Source organism: Jaculus jaculus, chromosome 6 (genome assembly GCF_020740685.1).
Source record: "Jaculus jaculus isolate mJacJac1 chromosome 6, mJacJac1.mat.Y.cur, whole genome shotgun sequence".
Lineage (NCBI taxonomy): Eukaryota > Metazoa > Chordata > Mammalia > Rodentia > Dipodidae > Jaculus > Jaculus jaculus.
This window is the reverse complement of record NC_059107.1, coordinates 13,792,994-13,817,466: the sequence shown is the minus strand read 5'-3', so window position 1 is coordinate 13,817,466 and position 24,473 is coordinate 13,792,994. Positions and strand designations below refer to the sequence as shown.

At 50.9% G+C, this 24,473-nt stretch overlaps 2 protein-coding genes across 3 annotated transcripts in view; one reads left to right on the top strand and one right to left on the bottom strand.

Annotated features, from left to right (window-relative positions):
* Cyfip2 (cytoplasmic FMR1 interacting protein 2) overlaps window positions 1-24,473 on the bottom strand; it is a 129,251-nt gene that overhangs the window by 41,747 nt on the left and 63,031 nt on the right. For both annotated transcript variants that reach the window (XM_045151495.1, XM_045151496.1), the window contains 5 exons: window positions 23,721-23,797; window positions 19,769-19,877; window positions 17,027-17,146; window positions 11,239-11,438; window positions 8,805-8,892 (listed from right to left, as the gene is read on the bottom strand). In XM_045151495.1, the coding sequence (XP_045007430.1) occupies window positions 8,805-8,892; window positions 11,239-11,438; window positions 17,027-17,146; window positions 19,769-19,877; window positions 23,721-23,797 (594 nt within the window). The remainder of the gene's footprint in view (window positions 1-8,804; window positions 8,893-11,238; window positions 11,439-17,026; window positions 17,147-19,768; window positions 19,878-23,720; window positions 23,798-24,473) is intronic.
* Fndc9 (fibronectin type III domain containing 9) lies at window positions 3,132-6,427 on the top strand. Its single transcript, XM_012948498.2, has 2 exons — window positions 3,132-3,239; window positions 5,746-6,427. The coding sequence occupies exon 2, from the start codon at window positions 5,753-5,755 to the stop codon at window positions 6,425-6,427; it is 675 nt and encodes a 224-aa protein (XP_012803952.2). The 5' UTR covers window positions 3,132-3,239; window positions 5,746-5,752.

Sequence of the window (24,473 nt, the reverse complement as noted above, 5' to 3'; positions counted from 1 at the left end):
GGTACCATCCTTTCCTTCCTCCCTGCCTCTCTTCTGAAGAGTCCTTCCTCATTGGGGATGCAGATCAACTCCATGGATATTGTGGGTGCGGGGAGAGGCAATGTCTTTGTACAAAATGTCCCAACTTGTGGCTCTAACAATCTTTCTGTCCCCCTCTTCCACAAAACTCCCTGAACCATGCTGGGAATGTTTTAAGTTAACTTCAGTGATGGGCTCTTAGGAGCTCCTGGATCTCTGGTTTGGCAGGTGTTGAGTGTCCTCAGTGTCTGTCTCCTTCACCCTTGTGCTGATATCAGATTCTCTAAGAAAGCAGCGCTCTTTCTCATTTTCCCAATTTCTCTGTGGTTTCAGCTGGGGCCGGGGTGGAGTGGGGTATTTTTATTCCCCTTGAAAAAACCTTTTAAAAGGCACCTGCAAGCGACTGCCTCTGCCTTTCTGTGATAAGGATGACTTCATGCTCTGCGGGTGACACCATTAGCATTTGTGAAGAGACACCAACAGATTTAAGACAGGCCCCCCTGTGAAAACTGAATGTCAAGAGAGGGCCGCAAGCTCCTGTCCATCAAGAATGGCAACATCCGGAGATGCCAGGCTTCCGAGCCCCTTTGGCGGCTGGGTGGTGAGCACTGAGGACCACTGACAGGGTGCACTGGGAGGCCTTTGTGGCTTCACTTGAACATGGCCAAGAACCATGAAGAAGGAAGTTGGCTTGAAAAAAATTTTTTTTAAATTTATTTGCAAGGAGAGAGAGAGAGAGAGAGAGAGAGAGAGAGAGAGAGAGAGAGAGAATAAGAATGGTGCACCAGGGCCTCTAGCTGCTGCAAATAGACTCCAGACTTATGTGGCACCCTGGAGAATCAAACCCCAGGTCTTTAGGCTTTGCAGGAAAGAGCCTTAACCACTGAGCAATCTCTCCAGCTCCCAGGAACCTGGCTTTTTGTCTTTGGTGGACATATAGTAATTGCACTTATTTTGGGATACAGTCTGACATCCAACATGTGGACCATGTATATTAAAAGATCATGGTGGTTGGGCTGGAGAGATGGCTTAGCAGTTCAGGTGCTTTCCTGCAGAGCCAAAGACCCAGGTTCAATTCCCCAGGACCCATGCAAGCTAGATGCACAAGGTGGCGCATGTGTCTGGAGTTCGTTTGCAGTGGCTGGAGGTTCTGATGCACCCAGTCTCTTTACCTGGCCCCCTCTCTTGTCTTCTCTTTGTTAAATAAATAAGAATATTTTTAAAAAGCAAAACAAACATCATGGTGATGATCAGCATATCTATCCCCTCAGACATGTTGGGGACATTCACAATTCTCTCTTACCAGTGACTTTGAAATAATTGTTGGCAACCACAGCTTTACCGCTGGACTATAGAATGCTAGAATTTATTTCTTCTCTTCAACTGTGCCTGTTGACCACCTTCCTTCCTCCATAACTCTCCACTGTGAGGCTACCACAACTACAGTTTGATTTTTTTGTTGTTGGTTTTTCGAGGTAGGGTCTCGCTCTAGCTCAGGCTGACCCGGAATTCACTATGTAGTATCAGGGTGGCCTTGAACTCATGGTGATCATCATGCCTCTGCTTCCTAAGTGCTGGGATTTTATTTAATACAGAGAGAAAGCAGGAGAGTGAGTATGGATGCAGCTGGGCCTCCTGACACTGTAAACTCCAGATGCATACCGTACTTAGCGCATCTAGCTTTACATGAGCACTGGAGAATTGAACCTGCGCTTTCAGGCTTTGCAAACAAGCCCCTTAACTTCTGAGCCATCTCTCTAGCCCAGTGTTATGTATTTTTTGAGATCAGCTTTTTAATTTATGCATACATGGAAAATATATATGCACTTCTAAGAAGCTCAGAGATAACAAAAACTGATTAAAAACTCCAAAGGCTTCCAAATCTGCTCCCCCTCCTCTATGGAGGCGATGCGTTCTCGTAAGGCTGAGGGGTCAGAAAGGGACGAGAACTCGGGCCGATAAGCCTCTGGGATGAATGGAAAAGCTCAGAAGGGTGGGCACACAGGGGCCACCTGCCCAGGAACTTGGCAAATGGTCTCTACCTCTTGTGTCAGTATGAGGTGACGAGGCAGCGCTCGGCTCGGAATGTGTGCGCGGACGCCTCTCAGGCTGTTTCTGGGTGCGGTTGGAAGTGGTGCTGCATTGCATTCCTAGGACTGCTGTGACACTACACAAACGCCGTGGCCTGCCCTGACAGGGCGTCTCGTCTTGCGAACACTTCCGGAGCCCAGAGCCTGGTGTCAGCAGTGATGGCAGGCCACGCTCCCTCCAGGGCTCCCAAGAAGGACACTTCCTTGCCTCTCCCAAATTCGGGCGCTTCGCGGCTTCTGGCCCCATCACTCCGTCTCTGCTTTTTCATGCGCAAACCTCCCTTTCCTTTCTCTTATAAAGACTGCAGTCAACGGATTAGAGCTCAAATTAAATCTGGGGTGATTTTATCTTGGTACCCCCAACTAATTATATCATAAGACTCTCTTTCTAAACAAGGGACACCCTGAGGTTCTGGATGGATTTGTATTCTGAGGGGACACTGCTACCAGTACAAGGGCCATGGCTGAGCAAGCTTGATAAGGGATCAGGACTGGGCAGGGCCAGTCCTCACTCTCATCCCTGTCATTCCAATGTGGCCCGTAGCTTTGCAGATGAGAGAATTGGGGTTCAGATGATAAAAGGGTTTTGTCCGGGGCCATACTGTAAGGGCCACATAACTAGGCAATGAGGAAGGAAGTAAGAAAAAGAATGAGACATATAGGTGAGTATGAGTTCAGTGACGGCAGGAAAGGCTGACTGCTTAGTGAGGAATAACTGCGAAGGGAATATTTACGTTTGAAACCATCACCCAGAGGAGATGCACACAGGGTAAGAGAACAGCCATTAGCCCAGCAAAGCGGACATACAGGCACATTAGAAGAGGACCAACGCACGGCAGGTGGCTTGCCCTTTTCTGGCCAGAGGAATGAAAGCTCCTCTCGCCAGAGAAAAAGCCTCTCTAGCCTGGTCCCTGAAAGCATCGTGCGTAGATGCCTGCTGGTTGCCATGGGGAACGATGCTGATCCGAAGAAATGAATAATGAGAGCACTGGGGGCGACCGTGGGATTACTCAGTGGTGGGAGGCAGCTCGGAGCACCCAGGGCAGGGGAGGGAGAGAGGCACATCTGCTCGGCGCTGGTCCACTCTGCCTTGGAGGGGAGAGGCCGAGCCAGATACACCGCGAGCCTCAGGTAAGAGACCTGGATGGCTTGTCTTGGAAAGGGTTTTTCCTTTCACACCCTGCTTGGAGAAGGGCCGCGTAATGGTAAATGAGTGGCTCAAAATAGGCACCGTTTAGAAACAGGACGGAGGAAGGAGAATAGAACGGGGGTGGGGTGGGGTGCATCTGATCCTGGAAGCTGGGGATGCTCCCGGCATCCTGAGCGGAAGCGCCTGGAAACGTGTGCTGCGGGGAACTCGGGCGGCAGAACAGCGAGGGGCAGGCAGGAGGCCAACAAGAAAGGGCATGCGTGTGCAAAGCCGGGCTCCTGGTCTTCCCGGGGATGGCTTTCATAGAGCTCGGTGCCTGTGAACCGGGGAATGGATTAAATTCTATTCACAGGCCTCGGAAGTGCGTTTGCGGGATGAGCGGGTCTCAGGAGTGGGGAGGGTGTGTGTGTCTGAGTAGTTCATGGGGGGGGGGGCAGAAGCCTCAGTCAGCCCCCCCCACCCCACTAACAGCCTTCCCTGAAAGGGCCCACACACGTCTCATCGTCCTCACTTCTCATGCATTGGGAAGGACTGTCCAGTCAAATGGAAATGAGCTATCCCCTCTTCCAATCACTTCCCTGTCAATTTTAAAGATGCATTTATCATTTACTTATTTATTTTAGAGAGGTGGGGGGAGAGAGAATGAATGGGCATGCCAGGGCCTTCAGCCACTGTAAATTAACTCCAGATGTACGCACCACCTTGTGCATCTGGCTTATATGGGTCTTGGGGAATTGAACTTGCATCCTTTGGCTTCACAGGCAAATGCCTTAACCAGTAAGCCATCTCTCCAGCCCTTCCCTGTCATTTTTAGAGAACAAAATTAAGAACTGATAAATGACTCCATGGACTATCTTCCTGGAGCGCATCCCCCTTGAAATATAGGCACAAAAACAGAAATCAATGCAGTTTAATGTCTACCAGGGGTTAAAATCTGACTATCTTTTCACTATGTCATTGCAATTTCAAATGCAACTTGTGCGTCCTGTGGGAAAGCAGGGGGTGGAGAACGCAAGGGGAGATGTTTACCAGAGTGGGCACGTGCGCGTGCACACACACACAGACACACACTGATTATGGAGGTCTCTAGATTTCTGATCAGAGGAAATTCACTGGAGTTCTCTCTCTCTGTCACACATACACACACAGAATGAAAGAGAAACCAAACTCTTGAAGACGGCTTCCCTCTTACCAATGCTCAGCATCCAAAGCAGGCTAATATGATTTTTCTGGAAACACATCAAGTAGGTCTTATTCCCAGCACCTCATTTTTGCAATTACGTTTTAGTCACTAACACCAGCAGCCTTTGGAGTGGAGTGGTTAAGTGGCTGGGTCCTCCGAATGTAGTAGCGGGGTGATGTCATGTTGCTCATCTTTAAAATGGGGGTCTGGCTTTGAGGGCATGGCCAGTAAAGGAAACCTCGTGCTGTTGAGCAGCGTGTAGCGTGACGTGGCCAGGGCAGCGGCTCACTGGCCGTGGGTGGTTCTGACCATCACGAACCTCACAGTACAGGCAGCATTGAATAGCAGTAGTTGTGCTGGCTTGGAGCTGATGACTTTGACCTGTGAAACTAATTTCCTGGTGCCATTACTTTTGGCTTTGATAAAATAGAACAGGAACAGAAAGCTTAGGGTGAGATCAGCTGTAGGCAAGGGTCAAAGTGACTCTCCACTCGTCAAGGGCAACATAACTGGGAATTAAAAAAAAAAAAAGACAAGCATTGGGCCAGGCGTGGTGGCACATGCCTTTAGTTCCAGCACTTGGGAGGCAGAGGTAGGAGTTCAAGGCCAGCCTGAGACTACGTAGTGAATTCCAGGTCAGCCTGGGCGAGAGAGAGAGAGAGAGAGAGAGAGAGAGAGAGGGAGGGAGGGAGGGAGGGAGGGAAGAGGAGGAGGAGGAGGGGGAGGGAGGGAGGGAGGGAGGAAGGGAGGGAAAAGGAGGAGGAGGAGGGGGAGGGAGGGAGGGAGGGGGAGAGGAAGAGGGAAAGAGAAAGAGAGAGAGAGGGAGGGACACCCTACCTTGAAAAAACAAACAAACAAAAGCAAAGACAAGCATGGGTCAGGATGTTCTAGACAACAGCTCAACACCCAGAGCAGAGGCAGGAGGTCAGGAAGGGAAACTGTAAGAGAAACGATGCCTGAGAAGTCACAGGCTTAAAATAACCAAGGCGGGCACCTTAAGTTCTTTTCCCTTCCTTTCCTCCTTCTTCCCTCCCTCCCTCTCTCCCCTCTCCTTTTCAAAGTATAATAGCCATGCTGTATGTAAAGGATTCACTCTAGGGGGTGTGTGCTTGGGGTAATAGGGGTGCAACTTAGGCCGGAAGGCTTGTGTTCAGCCACTTCTTCCGTAGCTTAAATAATCTCTTTGCTTGTCAACTGGGGTCAGTAGCAGTGGTCAGCTCATGTGCTCAGCCCACAGAGGCTACGGCACGACACACGAATGCTTCAGTAGGGAGATGTTACTCTTCCCTGTGGTTTGGTTCCAGAAGCGGGATGAACATCAAGGTTGGGAACGTGTCTTACACGGGAGCCATCATATCCTGGTCATCCTCGGAGCCCTGTCTGGACGACTATTACCATATTATGTATAGGCCCAACTGGAACCGCATCTTCTCCGGCTATCTCCGCTACAGCTTCCACCACGAGGAGAAGGTGCCTCGGACCATCAGCTCCGTGGCGTTGGATCACCTGGCCCCTTCTACTCTCTACTTCTTGTGCATCAGCTGCAAGAAGGCTGCTTTCCCCTACAGGCACTACTGCACCATGTTCCACACCCTGGATAAGAATCCGCTGGCTGCGGGGCGCTCCCTGGTGGATCCCCAAATCTCCCTGTGGGTGTTGCTGGCCATCCTTCTGGCTTGCTTCACTGCAGTCCTGGCTTTCATCTGCCTCCAGTTCTGGTGCATCCGCTGTCACGAGCCCCGATGGTCTTACAGAGCTGGCCACATGGAGGAGGCCAATGGGCTGGTGAGGTGGCCTGAGGAGGTCCCAGCTCTTGGCCAGAGAGAGGATGACCTGCAGGGGCTTCCACTGGTGGAGCTGCCACGCAAGAACTCTGGAGCTGGAGCGGAACCGGAAGCTGGAGCCCACCGGGATTCCCCTGATCTGGGAGCCTCGCCCAGAGAGCGCAGGGACCAAGCAGCCATACTGCCTCTCTATAGGCAGTGAGAGGTGGAGAAGTGGGGGGGGGGGGGCGGGGTAGTGGTGGTAGCCCATTTACATAGCCTCAAGCCCTTCCCACAGCAGGATTTTGCGAGAATCTGTCTGTAGATCACCCACTGCTTTCCCTCCAACGTCAGTGCTAGAGTGAATCCGGACAGCAAGACTCCTCAAACCGGAAACCACAGACCCCAGGGAATGCCAGGGGCAGTCGGGGTGTTGCTTTGGCAGTGTTCATGTGGGGCCTGCTCAAGAACCAAAGGCATATTAAATATGAAATCAGCTGTGGGTCCATTATAGAGTAGCAAGTAAAAGCGGCGATGGCTTAAGTAAAGACAGAATCCTTGAAGGAAATGCCACGTCAAAGGTGGGCATCATGAGCTATGATTCTTGTCATTTTTTTTGGAAAAGTGTGAAGAGCCTTGCTCTGGAGTGTTCTCTAAGTTTTAGGCAACCACATACCACTCTGTACCCCAGAACATTTTAACCATGGACTAGCTAACTAGTTCATTAAAAAAATTTTTTTTTGTTCATTTTTATTTATTTATTTGAGAGTGACACAGAGAGAAAGCAGCAGGAGAGAGAGAAAGAGAGAGAGAGAGAGACAGAGAGAGAGAGAGAGAGGGAGGGAGAGAGAGGGAGAGAGAGAATGGGCGCGCCAGGGCCTCCAGCCACTGCAAATGAACTCCAGATGTGTCCGCCCCCTTGTGCATCTGGCTAATGTGGGTCCTGGAGAATCAAGCCTCAAACCGGGGTCCTCAGGCTTCACAGGTAAGCGTTTAACCGCTAAGCCATCTCTCCAGCCCTAGTTCATTTTTTAAAACCAGATTACCTTGATCACTATTAACAATGCCTTTTATTTCAATTGATTTTTTTTTTAAACCTGGACTCATTCTAAAAGATAGCTTTCTGTTACTCCATAAACAATAAACCAACACCCTGTTCTACAAACAAAAGGGAATAGAAGTAAGAATACATATAATGGAAAGAAAACAATAATTAGGTTCAACTTTTGCCTGTCAGTGACTCTGGGTTTAAAGTTTGCTCTTTTGTGCTTAACGAGAAGAGAGGCCACTCAGTGTTGGCGAGGCAGTCAGTTCATACCAGCACCAACATAAACGTCATGTATCGTAAGGTTTGCGGCAGATTTGAAAGGAAGCACTGTTTTCAGTTTGTGAGCCACGTCAAAGCGGGGGGCGGGTCTGCTGAGACAGGGTCTCACTGTAATTTCTGGCTCTCTGGCAACTTGCCGTATACACCAGGCTGGCCTTGCACGCCCAGTGTCCTCCTGCTTCTGCTTCTTAGGTGCTGGAATTACGAGTGTGTAACCCCACATCTGCAAACCTCTGTTGTTTGGTTTGAGAAGATTGCCCTAAGCAGAGTGGTTTCTTTGGAGAGGACACCTAGACCCTAGGCATTATCCAAAAACCTTCCAAGTGCCCATCCGGGGCAAACCCAAGACTCCTGGGCAAATTGCACTTCCAAATCCAGAGTGTCCTTGGCCGAAATGAGACCCTTTCTCACAGCATTGTATTCCCCAAGGCCCATCTCCATTTACTTTTTAAAAATGGGATCGAAAGTGGCTGTTTTTGTTTAATCTGAAAGGCAGACGCTGGCTTCTTTTCTGGTGGGTGACACTTTTCACCCTTTTGGTGGCATTCCTTATTCTTCCCACGCAAGTCCCTATGACAAGAAACCATTCTACAGGTGCCACGGCACTTACTGGGACTTGGTGAAAACCACCCCCCAAACGGCCACACTCAAGTCTGCTTCACCCTGATGTGTCTTCAGTATGTGGAACTGAGCCCATGTCTGGCCTCCAGTGGGTGCGTTGTGTACTGAATGTCTGCTCAATGAATGGACAGGAGGACTGAAAACCAGAACCGGGCACCCTATGCGGGAGTTAGCTGGGGTCCCATGCGAGCAACGGTGGGAGAGCCCTCCTCTCAGGACTAGCGACCCCCTCCCTCCGCCACCTGAGATTTGCCACAACCTCTGCCTGCCAATCACTCGTATTTACGGAGCACAACGGCCACGCTTGCTAGCCGACGCTGCAGTGACCGGAACCTAGAAGCAGGAGGAGCTGGGAAGCCGCAGGGAGAAGCCCCGCACAGCCACGGAGCCCACCTCAGTGCTCAGCGCCCTCCCCGGGCTTTGCGTTCCCCACCCCTCACCCCCGCTAAGTGTGAGCAAATAGACCCCTCACCCCCGCTAAGTGTGAGCAAATAGACCCCTCACCCCCACTAAGTGTGAGCAAATAAAGGAGAGTTTGGTCTCACTGCGCCTCTCAAGCTCTGCACCTGCTGGCCTCTCTGAATCTGGGAACGCTGTTCTAATCCCTTTCCCACCAAGCCCCTCACAGGCAGGGCAGAGCCGCGCCATTTACCTTGGATCCATACAGGTAATAAGGCTGGACATTGGCGGGCTTATCTCGTTGTGGTTCTTGGGTGAAAGGGATGGCAGTTCGGACAAAACTAGAAGAAAAGAGAGGAGAAAGTAGTTAAGTGGGTCCCAACAGCACCCTTTGTGGGACACAACACAGTAGAAGCCCCCTCCTGGTAAAAGTTCACTTAGGTACAACGGCACTGTGTCCTAAGTGGTCACTTAAGGAGGTTTTGAATTATCTTCCCGTTTGACTACTGTTCTCTTTCCTATTCATTCCACAAATGGGGGAACTTGGGAGTCCAGATTTCTTTTATTATTATTATTATTTTTTTGAGAGCGAGTGAGTGAGTGAGAGAGAGAGAGAGAGATTTGGCACACCAGGGCCTCTAGCCACTGCAAATGAACTCCAGACGCATGAGCCACCTTCAGCATCTGGCTTATGTGGGACCTGGAGAATTGAACCTGGGACCTTAGGCTTCACAGGCAAGTGTCTTAACTGCTAAGCCATCTCCCCAGCCCTGGAGTCCAGATTTCTGAGCTCAGCTCAGGGCTGTGGCTGCTCAGAGGATAGTGGGCAAGGAAGGCCATGTTTGGTGTACAAATGCCATCTCTGAACTCCATTCTCCACTTGCAGTTTGATTTCAAGATCTGGGTTCTGTAGACAGTTTGTGTAAAGGACCAGGCAGCAGACATATTCAGCTCCACAAGCCAGATGTCTCTGCCACAAGCACACAGACCTGTTGCTGAACACAAAACACCACGGACAGCAGTATCCTAGTGAGCACGGCTGAGTTCCAATAAAATTTAATGAATTTTCATGTAACCAAATATCCCTTTGAGTTCCTCTCCAGCACCTCAGAGCTAGCAACGCCATTCCACACATGGGCTGCGTGGGTCAGTGTCAGCTTGCAGATTCGCTGCCATGGCTGGTGCCTAGATAGGGTCGATAGCTTGCGGCTAGGCTGCAGACTGTAGCCCTTACTCAAGCATGCTGAGAGGTGAAATCTTTACAAACCTGGGAGTTTGTCTTGTTCACTGTGTGGATTCAGAGGAATCTTCTCAACCCTTCCATCCAGCCAACATTTCATTTATTTTAAAATATTTTATTTGTTTATGAGAGGGGGGGAGGGGGAAAGAGGGAGAAAATGGATACACCAGGCTCCAGCCACTGCAAATGAACTCAAGATAGATGCACCACCATGTGCATCTGGCTTACGTGGGTACTGGCGAATTGAACCTGGGTCCTTAGAGTTTGCAGGCAAGCACCTTAACTGTTGAGCCATCTCTCCAGCCTGACATTTCATTTACTACCATCTGGATGCAGACCAGTAAGGCCCAGAGAGGCCCGGCTCCTGTGTGCACTTTTACCTGCACCCTTCTCGACTCGTTTGGTATGTGAGTCCGGGTCATGACTCTGTGGGAAGAAGGGGGTTAGGTCTTGCCTCTGCCTAGGTGCTGGGCTCAGGGCTGTGTGCTGCCTGCAGGAGGCAAGCGCCACCATGCCGTGCACGTGGGTACCCAGCAGGCATACGCTTGTTCCGCACACACACGTTCAAGGATGTAGCTGTCCTTACAAATGTGTGTGATCGCGGCACGGCCCTTCACACCCTCCCCGGGGTTGGTAAAGGCACAATCCTAACTGGCCTTTGGAGTGATGCAGCCGATTTGCTGCTACATCTTCCCTGGCACCAACACCCACTCTACCAGTGTGTCCCTCAACACCAACCTTCCAGGTCTGCCCGGAATGTTCTTCTCCTGCAGTTCTTACTCTTTCCCACTGCTTCATGGTATCTCACCTCCAGCATTACTTGCTCAGAGGAAGAAGTCTTCCTTGAGGTTTCCAGCACCCCCTGGCCTGGGCCAACTGGTACTGGGAGGCTCCCCACAACTAGATGGCATTTACTTATCACCACGACATCTGAACCTCCAGCACAGCTCGCTCCCAGGAGGACAAGTGAGAGACACTTGTCACAGGAATGAACGGACACAGCTGTGTCCACTTAGAAGAAGGCAGCTGTAGTAGTTTGAGTGGATGTGGCCCCCAATTTATTCAGGAGTTTATTAAAGATTGTCGTTTGGATCTCCAGCCAGGGGGCTGGAGGAGGTGTCACTGGGGGTGGACCCGGGATTCCAATCTAAAGATTTCCAAAGTGCTCGAGCTTTGCCTGGTGTTCCTAAAGTATGTGTACGTATGCTGGTGGTGGTAGTTCCTCTCTCTCTCTCTGTCTCTCTCTACTTAGTTCTGTGAAAGTGGGACAGCTTCTTCTGCCATTATGGAACTTCCCCTGGACCTGTAAGCTTCAAATAAAGTTCCTGCCTCCCATAACTGTGCCTGGTCTGGAAGTTCACGCCAGAGACCTGAAGCTATGTGATACAGCAGCTGGCCATAACCTCCGCCCCACCCCTCCAGTGCCCCTGGGCGGGGGTCTCCTTACCGGTTTGTGGATCCGTTATAGCAGTAGTTGGGGAGGAAGTCAAAATTCAGCTCCCAGAAGACGTGCAAGGTGATGCGGCCATAGGGGGCTGATACGTTGTGGTTCGCCTCCCGGAACATGGCGTCGAAGCTGTCCAGGGTCATGTGCTTGCACAGGAGGCGGTGCGTGAGCCGGTTGATCTCGAGCAGCCACTCCAGCTCCTGGCACAGAGAACCCTGGACACTGAGAACTTGCATGCGAACAGCACTCGTGCGCGCCCGACGTTATGCACGCTTCGGGAAGGTGGGGCCCTCTCATACAAACTCTCGATTTTCCACCTAAGAACCAGGAACCCCTGTGGCGTCATGTGATAATGTCTCCTCTGAGAAGTGCAAGGAATCAATGAGGTGGGGGGGACAAGGCAGGGACAAGCGTGGCACTTGTCTGTTAACAGGAAGGAGATCACCAACCCTGTGCCGATCTGACTGCAAACCTTTGGGTAGGAAACAGGCTGGCTTGCTTTCCAGTTTCTATATTGATGAAGACATTTAATAAGAATTTTCTATTTGTTTTCAATTTAATAAGGATATTCTAATTTTGGGGGGTGTTTTTAAAAAATATTTTATTTTTATTTATTTGATAGAAAGAGGGAGAGAGAGAGAGAGAGGGAGGAAGAGAGAGAGAGAGAGAATGGGCACACCAGGGCTTCCAGCCACTGCAAACAAACTCCAGATGCGTGCGCCTCCTTGTGCATCTAGCTAACCTGGGTGCTGGGGAATCCAACCGGGGTCCTTTGGCTTTGCAGGCAAGTGCCTTAACTGCTAAGCCATCCCTCCAGCCCTGGTGGAGTGGGGGGTGCTTTTTGAGGTAGGGTCTCATTCTAGCCCAGGCTGACCTGGAATTCACTCTGTGGTCTCAGGCTGGCCTTAAACTCACAGTGATCCTCCTACCTCTGCCTCCCAAGTGCTGGGATCAAAGGCGTGCGCCACCACGCCCACGTTTAATGCTCATCCTAGCCCTGTGAGGCTGGTGTTGCTGCTGTCCTACATGTACGCACGTGGAAGCTGAGGCTCTGAGAAGGAAATTGGCTGCAACCCAGGATCTGAACTCCAAAGTGCACACGTCCTTAACCACCGTACAGCTGTTACTGTAAATTTTAAAGGAGGCGAGGGCAAGGGCTAGGAGGAGGGTGGAATGCTCCCTTTGGACTATAGGTCCTAGAGCCAGACAGGGGTTGGCAAAGGTGTCTGTAGTCTGTACTGAGCCACATCACTAGAGACCTGTAGGCCCTGACCATCTGGAACGCCACCTTCAAGCAGAGACAATAAAGGTTTGCACAAAACGGTGGTACACGCTGCCTTTGGGGAATCAAAGGAATATGAAACCCTTTTGGTTTGTTTTGGGTTTGCAGCATTTTAGTGATCAGTACAGAAAAGGATCAAGGCCCAGTCTCATACAGAGAGAAAAGAAAGCCCACGTTCTGCGGCATCTGAGACTCCTCTGACCAGGCTCTGGCTACGTCATCTTCACAGGAGGGAGGCAAAGGCTGGGAAGGTCAAATCACCTGCCCAACATCACGCAGAGCTCAGGATGGAGATGCAAGTTTTCCAATCCCAAATCACGAGTTTGAAGGTCTTTTGAAAGTAAACCTGACATAAAGTCAGCTTTATACTCTCAAACCGTGACAGGATGGTCAGGGGCCGGTCAACCGCGAGGCTGGGGAGGTCAGCGAGGCACAGGACACAGGCACTCCGTTTCACCCTCATCAGTCACAAGGCTCCCGAGCCTGCGGTGGGGCAGCAGCGGCGCCAGCTTCCACTACGCACCGCGCAGCTCTGCCGCTCCGGAACCCAAGTGCTGAGGGTGTAAACTACAGATCACAGCCACCAACACCACCGGGCCCACCGGCCACGCAGGCGCATCAGCTGGGGCACAGCCCTTGGGGTGGGGGCTGCCTGTGGAAGGGTGGAAAACCTTCACCACTGCCTCCACAGCCACTTATCTAATTGTTGCCATGCCGGAGGAGGCTGGCGGTAGCAGAGCCTTCACGTTTCACGAGGGCGTGAGGTCCTGAATCTCAGTTCTGGGGTGGCAGCCAGGAGGAAGTCTCCAACCTGTGCGCCGTGAGGCAAACCAGGGGCAGGAACAGAGAGTCGGCTCCCTGCCCTGGCTCTTGGGGCCGGTGTCTCTGTTCCCATCTGTTGAGGAGAGGTGCTGTGGTTTGAGTCGGGTGCCCCCAACAATCGTGCGTTCTGAATCAGCCTAGCTGATGGCAACATGGGGGCTGAAGCCTTGTTGGAGGAGCGGGCTGTTGCAGGTGGGCCTTGAGTGAGGCTCATTCGCCCCTCACTTTCCAGTGTAAGTCTGGCTCACTCTCCTGTTGCTGTTTGCCACCTGCTGTGGCAGAGGGGATGGCCAGCTTCTGCTCATGCCATCTCCGCTCCCCACCCCGTTACCAGGGAGTTTCCCCTTGAGACTGTAAGTCAAAATAAAGACATTCTTGCTACCAGCAGCTTTTGGTTGAGTGAGTCTTTTGTCCCAGCAATGAGAAGCAAGAGGCAACCACAGGTAATAAACTGGAAAAAGAATACGTGTTCATCTGCCGAGTTCATTGTTAAGATCACAGGGTCCTGCTGGCACCCTGAGGTGCCCTGTTTAGAGGAAGGTAACTGCAAGTGAGCAACTAGGGAACAAGTTCTGTCTGTCTGGCTGCTCTGTGCTTTTGTTTCATAAATGTGCCTTGCCGTTTAAAGGGTGGACTCCGGGACAGCGCTCTCCACTCATGTTACACAATCCACATCGTGTTTCTCTAGCACACCTTGGGCTTGCTATTCTGGCCTTCAAAAAGAGTAGCTGGGGCTGGAGAGATGGCTAACCGGTTAAGGCGTTTGCCTGCAAAGCCAAAGGATGCCGGTTCGATTCTCTAGGACCCATGTAAGCCAGGGATGCACAAGGGGGCGCATGCATCTAGAGTTCACTTGTAGTGGTTGGGGGCCCTGGTGCGCCCATTCTCTCCCTCCCTCTGCCTTTCTGTCTCTCAGATAAATAACTAAGTAAAATTTTTTTTTTAAAAAAAAGAGTATTCGCCTGCTGGAGATAAGACCCATGGCACCAATAAGCAGAAAAAGTTGAAAGGGCCACAGGAATGGCTTAGGTGACATCAAAGAGGATCAGAGATTTTGACAGTAAAGCCAGTTGATGGCACAGCAACACAAAGATGCAAAAATGGGGGAAAAACAGCTAAGTGGGCAACTTCAAAGAAGCAGTGGCGAGAGCTGAGTGGGAATGAGGGGTCTTGGTCACTCTGCGACCTGAGGCTTGGGCACACCCAGGACTGGCGGCCATGTGTGAGGAGGGCCCAGGGGCTGATGGCAGGCTCAGCAGAGCTGGCCCTTGGAAGGCACCGGGCGGTCATTCCCGGGCAACCGCTGCCACCTGGCAGTGCCTGTCTGGTGGGTCAGGTCTCCTCACGTCTTCCTGGAAGTCTCCCGAGTGCTGCGTGCTGACGCACACTTGAAATACAACATGCAGCCCAAACAAACACAGCCTGCCGCTTCAGCTCTGATGCTGCCAAGGCGACAGACTCGGCTATGAAAATGCGAGTGACTGAAGCCCCAGGTCCCCGAAGCCGCTCCCGGCCCACAGTGAGGACATGGAGATTTGAAGGCGGAGAGAAGCGCGTGGTCCTTTGTTTCCCGGACGAGGAAGGAACTGCTCAGCCCGGGCACTTAAGGAAAGCCTTCCCGGGGTCTCCTCCGGGTTTCCCAGGAAGAGGGTGTTTTGGTGGGAGTCACTGACTCACCTGAAATCAAGGGCTTTCATGGCGTGTTTCGAGTTTATTCTCAGCTAAGAGAACACATTCAGTGCCTTTAAGGGGTACAAAAGGCCATGGACACCTCACCCCCTAGACGTGCCCATTGGGAGAAAGCTAGCAGAAATAGATAAACATTGGAGACAAAAATCTAGCTCCCGCCTCTTAGAGATAACTATTGCCAACACGTTGGCGTCAACAAAACTGACTGTGCTTCTCAAAACAGAGGTGGCCAAGTAACTTCCAGCAGAATGCGGACTATTTTACTGTCTTTTGTCATCAGAAGTGACCCAAGCGTTGGGTGGGTGGCTGGAGCATTTCCTGCTACGAAATGCTATAGAAATTTCCCTCAAAGACTACTACACCCCCCTAGTTCCTTCCCTTTCATCTGTTTTTTTTTTTTTTTAAGACACCATTACTTACTAAGTGTTTACTCAGGCAGTATAAGGACCTTTTCCCAGTAGGTTCTCACTGTATGCTTCTGTGGTGGTGGGGATGTTCCCCACGGCCTCATGTGTTTATGGTTAAGCCTCATACTCGGTCCCCAGCTGGTGGGGCCTTTGGGCTTACTGGAAGAAGTGTGTCCCTTGGGGTGGACCCTGGGATTTTATAGCCCCAGCCCAGCTTGCCAGGGCTAACAAGCTCACTCTTGTTGCGTTCGCCCGGCTGATGTGACAAGACGTGACGCGTGGCTGTCTGCCCTGCCGTGCTTTCCTGCCCTGGAAACTACAAGCTGAAACAAACCCTTTCTACGAGCTGTGCCAAGCCAGGAATCTTATCTCAGCAAAGGGAAGGTGAGTGTTTTACCTTCTAACGACCCTCTGAGTTGGAGGCTGCTATTTCCCCCCATTTCAGAGATGAGGGATCAGGCTTGGAGAATATGCACAAGACAATACAGCTAGTATCAGGGCCGGGACCTGGATGCTTAAGAGAAAAAGCTATAAACTTTCTATTTCTTTTCTCTGGTTTTTGTTGTTGTTGTTTTTTGGCATGGTAGGGTCTCACTCTTGCCCAGGCTGACCTCACATTGATCCTCCTCCTACTTCTTCCTCCAAAGTGCTGGGATTAAAGGCCGCATGTGTGCCACCATGCCTGGTGAACTTTCTTTTCCTTTCCCCCTTTCCCATTCCCCATTCCATTCCATTCCAGAGCGAGATGGAGAGAGACAGAATTGGCATGCCAGGGCCTCAGCCACTGCAACTGAACTCTAGACGCTTGCGCCACCTAGTGGGCATGTGCGACCTTGCGCTTGCCTCACCTTTGTGCATCTGGCTTATATCTGGAGGGTTGAACATGGGGGTCCTTAGGCTTCGCAGGCAAGCGCCTTAACTACTAAGCCATCTCTCCAGCCCCCTGGTGAACTTCCTATTTTTAAATGGTTTTAGTTATGATATCAGCAGCGTCTGCATACTCTCTACCCAGCTGCCTCAAAGTTAGCATCATTCACAGCAGTGTTACAATTATTTAAAGCAGGAAATTATCTCTCTTTTTTTTGCATGTGCATGTGTTTGTGTGTTTGTGTGTGTGTGTGTGCACGTGTGTATATGTATCTATGTGGGTGTGTGGGTGTGGAGGTCAGAGATGGAGGTCAGTCAGGTTTCTCCAATCACTCTCTACCTTACTTTCTGAGATAGGGTCTCTCTTCCGGAACCTGGGGCAGGGATCCAACCGCACAGGCCCTTTTGGGCCTGAACTACCACATGATCTTGAAGTAACCCCACTGTGCCACCTGTCTTGGCCTCTTGGGTTACTTGTCTGCTTGCTCAGCTCTGCCCATCCTAAGGACACACAACCAAGCTTAAGCAGTGTTCATCTCCAGAGCTCTCAGGGAGGCCCTTTCCACTCCGAGCCTGGCCATGCGTTACACGGGGAGGAAGAGCAACTGTTCCTGTCCTGCTGACGTCTTCCTCTCTCTTTAAGTGCAGCTCACTATATTCCCCACTGAGGTTTCTATCCAAGACTTTCTAGAGCAGAGAGCCCGCCGGCCCAGCGTCTTACCACGATGGAGGTGAGGTCCTCACTCTCAAAGCGGCTGATGGCCTGGTCCAAGGATTTATACATAGCAGCCGAAATCCTCTGGGTAATGAGTCTGTTCAAGTCAATTGATCTACCCAACAACTGGATGGGGGGAGAGAGAGAGAGGGAGGGAGAGAGAGGGAGAGAAGGAAGTTACTTAAAACCTGCACAGATAAGCAGGGCGTGGTGGTGCACACCTTTAATCCCAGCACTCCGGAGGCAGAGAGGAAGGAGGATCGCCGAGAGTTTGAGGCCACCCTGAGACTCCATTGTGAATTCCAGGTCAGCCTGAGCTACAGTGAAACCCTATCTTGAAAAAAACCCCAAAAAACCAAAACATAACAACAACAACAAAAATACCTGCATGGATACCTGGCAACCAAATGCAATATACTGGTAGGAACTTGGGTTAAAACTAAAGGAGGACTAGAGGGATGGCTAAGTGGTTATGGTGCTTGGGCACTTGCTTGCAAAGCCTGGGTTTGATGCCCCAGTACCCATGAAAAGCCAGATGCACAAAGTGTGCATGCATCTCAAATTTGTATGCAGCAGCAAGAAGCCTTGGTGTGCCCACTCTCTCTCTGCTTGCAAATGGATAAATGAAATATGTTTTAAAAAACTGAAAAGGACATTACTAGAACAAAGGATGACTATATGTAGAAAAGAACATTGTGGGGCTGGAGAGATGGCTTAGCGGTTAAGCGCTTGCCTGTGAAGCCTAAGGACCCCGGTTCGAGGCTCGGTTCCCCAGGTCCCACGTTAGCCAGATGCACAAGGGGGCGCACGCGTCTGGAGTTCGTTTGCAGAGGCTGGAAGCCCTGGCGCGCCCATTCTCTCTCTCTATCTGTCTTTCTCTCTGTGTCTGTCGCTCTCAAATAAATAAATAAAAAAAAAATTAAAAAAAAAAAAAAAGAACATTGTGAAATCTCTTGAAGTAGTAATTCTATTTTGGTTTTACCAGTGAATGTCCTTGTTCTCAGGAGATACGGGCCGGAATGATTGTGGTGGCACGTCGTGTGTGCACCGTACTCTCAAATAGTTAAGAGAAAATGTGCGCATTAGCACATGCACACACGTGCACACTCTGTGATGTGCGAGAGAGGAGACATGTCCTAGAATGGAGAATGTGAGCTCACGACAGCGAGCGGTGAGTCACGGGGACTCTGGCCCTGCGGCCAAGGCGCGTGTTCTGTTACTCTCCTGACTTCCCGGGGGCTTGAGGTACAAGGCAACCAGGTAGACTCCGGGTCGGAGTAGGCCCTGGCCTCTGCTTCATGCTTCTGCTGACGTCCTCCACTCAGCCCTGAAGCTCTCTCCTTGCCTTGCCTGTGCTCGGTTCGCGGCTTTATGCCTTTGTGGAGGTGATTTTTTTTTCTTTGTATTTTCAAGGCTGAGCTGGAATTCACTAAGTCGTCTCAGGGTGGCCTCGAACTCACAGTGATCCATCATACACCTACCTCTGCCTCCCAAGTGCTAGGATTAAAGGTGTGCGCCACCATGCCTGGCTCTGTGGGGGTGATTTAAATTTTTTTGTTTATTTTTAGTTATTTATTTGCGAGCAACAGACAGAGAGAGAAAAAGTCAGAGAGAGAGAGAGAGAGAGAGAGGGAGGGAGGGAGAGAGAATGGCCACACCAGGGCCTCCAGCCACTGCAAACGAACTCCAGACACGTGCGCCCCCTTGTGCATCTGGTTGACATGGGTCCTGGGGAATTGAGCCTCGAACTGGGGTCCTTAGGCTTTGCAGGCAAGTGCTTAACTGCTAAGCCATCTCTCCAGCCCATGTGGGGGTGATTTTAAAGGATGAAGGGCTTATTAAAGCGTGGAAAACATAGCTTCAGATAATTTCCACTGGGATCCGTGTGGGTGCTGTGCAGAGGCCACGAAGCTGACAATGACCTGGCAGTGAAGCGCCTGCTAGGTGCCGAGAGACGATGCTTAGCTTTCACCATGGCCCCAGTCTTGCTGTGTTCTCAGCAACTAATACCCTGTGGCTAATTCGGGCTGCTCTGCCCTGACAGCAGCAACCTGAGAGCTGAAGGGGAAACTCATGAAGCCCCTGGGTCTCCCAAGGTGAACACTCTTTTTTTAAAATTTTTAAAATTCTTACTTATTTATTTGAGAGTGACAGAGAGAAAGAGGCAGAGAGAGAGAGAGAGAGAGAGAATGGGTACTCCAGGGCCTCCAGCCACTGCAAACGAACTCGAGACGCGTGCGCCCCCTTGTGCATCTGGCTAACGTGGGACCTGGGGAATCGAGCCTCAAACCGGGGGTCCTTAGGCTTCACAGGCAAGCGCTTAACCACTAAGCCATCTCTCCAGCCCGAACACTCTTTTTCCTATGACTCTCCATCCTCCTGGATCTCTCATGGCAATGGGAGTTCCTGAGGATTTCAAAGCAGACCATTGCCTTTCCAGAGCGTCTTCCTGGCCTGATCTGCCCTCCACAGAGACCAGGGACGGCAACACAACCGCTCAGGGTGTGTCCTAGCACAACGGCCGCTTCCCACCAGCTTGGCCAGTGCTGGTGGGAAGAAGCGAGCCGAGGCTCGGGCTGGCCGCGAGGGGACAAGTCTGCAGCCACACTCCCCTGCCTGCAGCTGCGCTCAGCCGCTGACACTGGCTGCCCCAGGTCAGCCGAGAGAAGCCCCAGGTCTCGTGTCTGCGCGGCTCTCCCGGATTCTCTCCCTCCCGCTCCCCTTCTCCACGGTTTGCTCCCACCATACCTGGACGTGCCTCTGTTTCAGCAGCGTCTCATAGCGATTAGACGGCGGGTATGGAATGATGACTCCGTAATTCTTACACTCAGCTCTAAAGCGTTTATCCAACAGGACACTGGAAGAGTTCAACAAGAAATGGCCAGTAACCATGACAGTGAATGCTCCCAGAAGACCTGACTTTAAACATCTCAAATCTAGTTGTGCGCAGTTTTTTCCAGTCTCTTTCTAGCACAGAGCTCAGCTTTACCCAGGACTGAGCCACCTTTACTTATTTATTTATTTATTTATTCCAAAGCCACTGAGTGCAGGCTTAGGATATCCCGGTCACCACTGTGGGCGCTGGGGATGCGAAGTCTTTGGGCCAAAAGCACTTATTTTCCAGCGAAAAGACGCTGACAGTGTGTACACGAGCAGAGGACCAGCCCCATTTCCACCAGCAATGGATGTGCGCAAAGTGTTTATTATTTACTAGGTAGCACACGCACACACGTGTGCGCACACACTCACACACCCATGTACATCCTGTGAGTCAGGTGTACTCTTCTTATCTTCCACATGGAGGCATGGTATGCAAAGTAACATGTTCTCTGAAAATAATAAAAGAGGCTCTTACAGGCTGGAGAGATGGCTCAGCAGTTAAAGGTGCTTGCTTGCAAAACCTGACAGCCTGCATCTGAGTTCCCACCTAAAACCAGACGCAGAGTGGCGCACACATCTGGAGTTTGTATGCAGTGGCAAGAGGCCCTGGTGCGCTCATCTGCTCTTCATCCCCGCTTGCCAATCAATCAGTCAAGAAATTAATATTAAAAAATAAGATCTCAGAGTTAGGAGATCAGGAGGAGTGTCTCTCTAGAGGTCTGATTGGTCAGAGACCCCAATAATGAAAATGGGAAGCTTGTGGGGCGATTATCCCCCAAACATGAGCTTGGTCTGTAAGAAACAGGAAGGTGATTATGGGGTGCTAGATTGTCTGGGACCAGGTGAGCCCTTGAGAGAGTGCTAGATGCAACTGGAAGACAGTTCAAGGCTTCAGGCCAGAAAGAGACGTCATCTAAACTGTCACTACCTAGGGGTGGCCACCAGCCATAGAGCCCACGGAGCATGGGAAATGAGGCAGCTGTAAACTGAGTTGTGCTGCAATATAGTTTGAAGAATCAGGGAAGAACGGACATCTCTGATAATTTTAGACATCTTGCACTAAGTAAAATGTGTTACCAAATTTAGTTTCACCCATCTTTACCTCTTTAAAATCTGGCTACTGGGCTGGAGAGATGGCATAGTGGTTAAGCGCTTGCCTGTGAAGCCTTAAGACCCCAGTTTGAGGCTCGATTCCCCAGGACCCACGTCAGCCAGATGCAGAAGGGGGTGCACGCATCTGGAGTTTGTGGGCAGTGGCCGGAGGTCGTGGCGTGCCCATTCTCTCTCTCTCTGCCTCTTTCTCTCTCTGTCTGTCACTCTCAAATAAATAAATAAAAATAAACAAAAAATTTAAAATATGGCTACTAACAATATTTGGGGGCTGGAGAGATGACTTAGTAGTTAAGGTGCTTGCCTGCAAAGCCTAAGTACCCATGTTTGACTCTCCAGGTCCCACATGTGCACAAGGTGGTGCATGCATCTGGAATTCGATTGCAGTGGCTGGAGGCCCTGGTGTGCCTATTCTCTCCCCATCCACTTTACTAAAAAAAAAAAAAAAAAAAAAAAAAAAAATTACAAAAAACTGGCTGGAGAGATGGTTTAGGGGTTAAGGCGCTTGCCTGCAAAGCCAAAGGATCCTGGTTTGATTCCCCAGGACCCATGTAAGCCAGATGCACAAGGTGGTGCATGCATCTGGAGTTCGTTTGCAGTGGCTGGAAGCCATGGCCTGCCCCCCGCCCCCCTTTGCTTCTTTCCCTCTCTTAAGTAAATAAAAGTAAAATATTTTTTAAAAATTTACAAAGAAATATTTTGAAAATGACATCCATCCAGCCCTCGTATGGTGATGTTTTATTTCTAATGCATGGGGCTCACCTTGGTTACTCTTTCCCTCTTGTGCTTCCCCTGGGTCTCCCAGCCTCCCCCAAATGCCCACCCTTTTGAAAAGGCACTCATGTTGTAGGTGGGCTGCTCTGGCCTATTTCAGATGAGGATGTTTTCAAAGAGGAGCCGGGCCTGGCAGCAGATCTGCTCCTGACCAGAGCTCGCTCAGAGGCTGCCTCGCCTGTCATCACCAGCCGACCCAATCTTCCTGCACCTGCCAAGCATCTACTTCGCGGTGAAGTGCAGGCGTGCCTCTGCGCTTCTGCCTGCCCACCCCAGTGAGGGCAGACCTGACGCCAACAGCACCTTGCCCGCAGTGCACGTCTGCTCCCTTTTGAAATGTATCAGGGCAACTCTAGCCGTCAAGCAAAGGAAAGGCTGGGGAGATGGCTCCGTGGTTAAGAGTGGTGCCTTTGATCCCAGCACTCGGGAGGCAGAGGTAGGAGGACCGCCATGAGTTCGAGGCCACCCTGAGACTACATAGTGAATTCCAGGTCAGCCTGGGCTAGAGTGAGACCCTACCTTGAAAAACCAAAAAAAAAAAAGAATGCTCATTGCTTCAAATACTGGGGAGATCCAAGACTCATCAGAATGACAAGAAGAGAATGCTGAGCGTCTAGCACGACATGAGTCATGTCTCTCAGACCCACCAGGGCCCAGGCAACAGTGCAGAGGAAGAGGCGGATTAAATATGAGTGCTGCTCTCACTGTGAGCCAGGGAACCTCCTCCAGGGAGACGGTGGTAGACGGCTGAGGAGACATAAGACTCATCAAAGCCGAAAATAAGAAGCTTCTGAGAGCTCCACGCTCAAGCAGACTTCTAACACGGCCTCCAGGGCTCAGGGACATTGCTGAAGAGGGGGTGGAGAGGAGGTATGAGGAAGGGAAAAGCACATTGGAACACTATGTGCCCGACACAAGGTGGCCATTCACGGCCTTACAGAGGCTGTCATTACTTCCTCAAGGCCTGCAAAACATTGAGCTCATCAACATTTCAATGTGGATGAAGGACGGGTGTCAGAAAAAGTCACCAAAACAGAAGAGGAGGCTGGAGAGATGGCTTAATGGGTTAAGGAGCTTGCAGGCAAAGCCCAAGGATTCAGGTCTGATTCCCCACAAAGCCAGATGCACAAGGTGGCACATGTGTCTGGAGTTTGTTTGCAGTGGCTGAAGGCCCTGGAGTGCCCATTATCTATTTCTCTCTCTCTTAAATAAATAAACAAATAAAATATTTTAAAAAATAAAAGAGAGACTATCTGGGACAAAAGAGTTCAATAGAAGGAAGAGGAAGAAAAAAAAGAACAAACAGGGATGTGATCAAATTACATTATGTTCATGTACGAAAGCTACCAAAATGTAAAACAGAAATACAACTGAGTCAGTGCTGAGCTTTTCAACCACCCTCTGCCGCTCCACCCTCCCAGGATGAAGGTCTGCAGTGACAGGCTGCACCCCAGCCTGGCCCCCAGTGGCTTTGAACGAGCTGCCGACATCTCTTACTTCACATGGAGCCTTTCACTGGCCCGACACGGGCAGCCTTGATACAGGGATGCAATGTTTGCACTTCCTCCGCAGAGACGTGCACAAGAAGTCCTCGAGCCCGCAGCTTCCCATCCCATCCTCCCCTTCGCTCTCCTTAACTTCTCCCTTAAGATGGCCTTTCTAGTTTCCCCAAAATTAGAACGAGGAGTTTAACTGCCACGTCTGTCCCACAGACGCTTTCTTCAGTAACCTCCCTCAGCCCAGTGCATTCATCAGGTTTCCCCGTGTCCTGATCAACTGTAGGCTTCGTGAGGCGTTTCCATGGAATCTTCCCCTTTTCCTTTGTAGTGAATTCCAGCACCCAGCCCAGGCCTGTGGCATTGCTCAATTGCATGCGTTTCAGGGACCAGGTGGAAGGAAGGACGGTCACTGCCCACAGCCCCAGGAGCTTCCCTACCTGCCAGCCATGGCTTTGTAGTAAGCAAAGATCTGGTCCGCCAGCTTGTAGACAAACTGATCAAAACACAGGTTCACCTGGCGAAGGCAGAAGCGGGGAAGGTCAACAATGCCCTCTGGCGTTGGGGACAGTATTGGCTTGGAGCGGGCAGCGGGGTCGTAGCTGCCCAAGGTGAGTTCTGGGGTAACATGACAACTTTGTAGGAAAAGTAAAAAGTGGTGTCTGTAGCCAAGTGACAATGTAGGCCCGAACCCCATGGTTAGGCAACAGATGAGGCCGAGCTCCGCAGTGCCCCAGGAACCAGCCTCCCCACCACCCCGCGCTTGGCCGGGAAGACAGCCCTCCTATCCTGATCACTCCTAGTGGCTGACTGGCCTGGAGCCTGTCTTGTCTTTTCCTTGCTTTTGATTTTTACCTCACTCCACATCTGATTAGGACAATGTTGCTAGAAATACAAAAAGTCCTGCTCTTTAAACCCTGCTTAAATCTCTCTGGCTTTTAATGTACCAAAAAAAAGGGTCTACCGTTCTCAGTGTTTCATGATATTCACGGAGACTGTTAAGCTTGGTCACACTAGACACAGAGGATGGGAACCACGTCGTCCATCAATGGCCAGACCAGGAAACTGTCCAAACTGGGACTTTAGAGACACAGGGCTCCGGTAGCAGCAGGGCATGGGACAGACCGCAGGGAAGGAAGGGGTTTGCCTTTGATTCTTTTCTATTAACTTCTCAGCTCCACGGGTTAAGACTT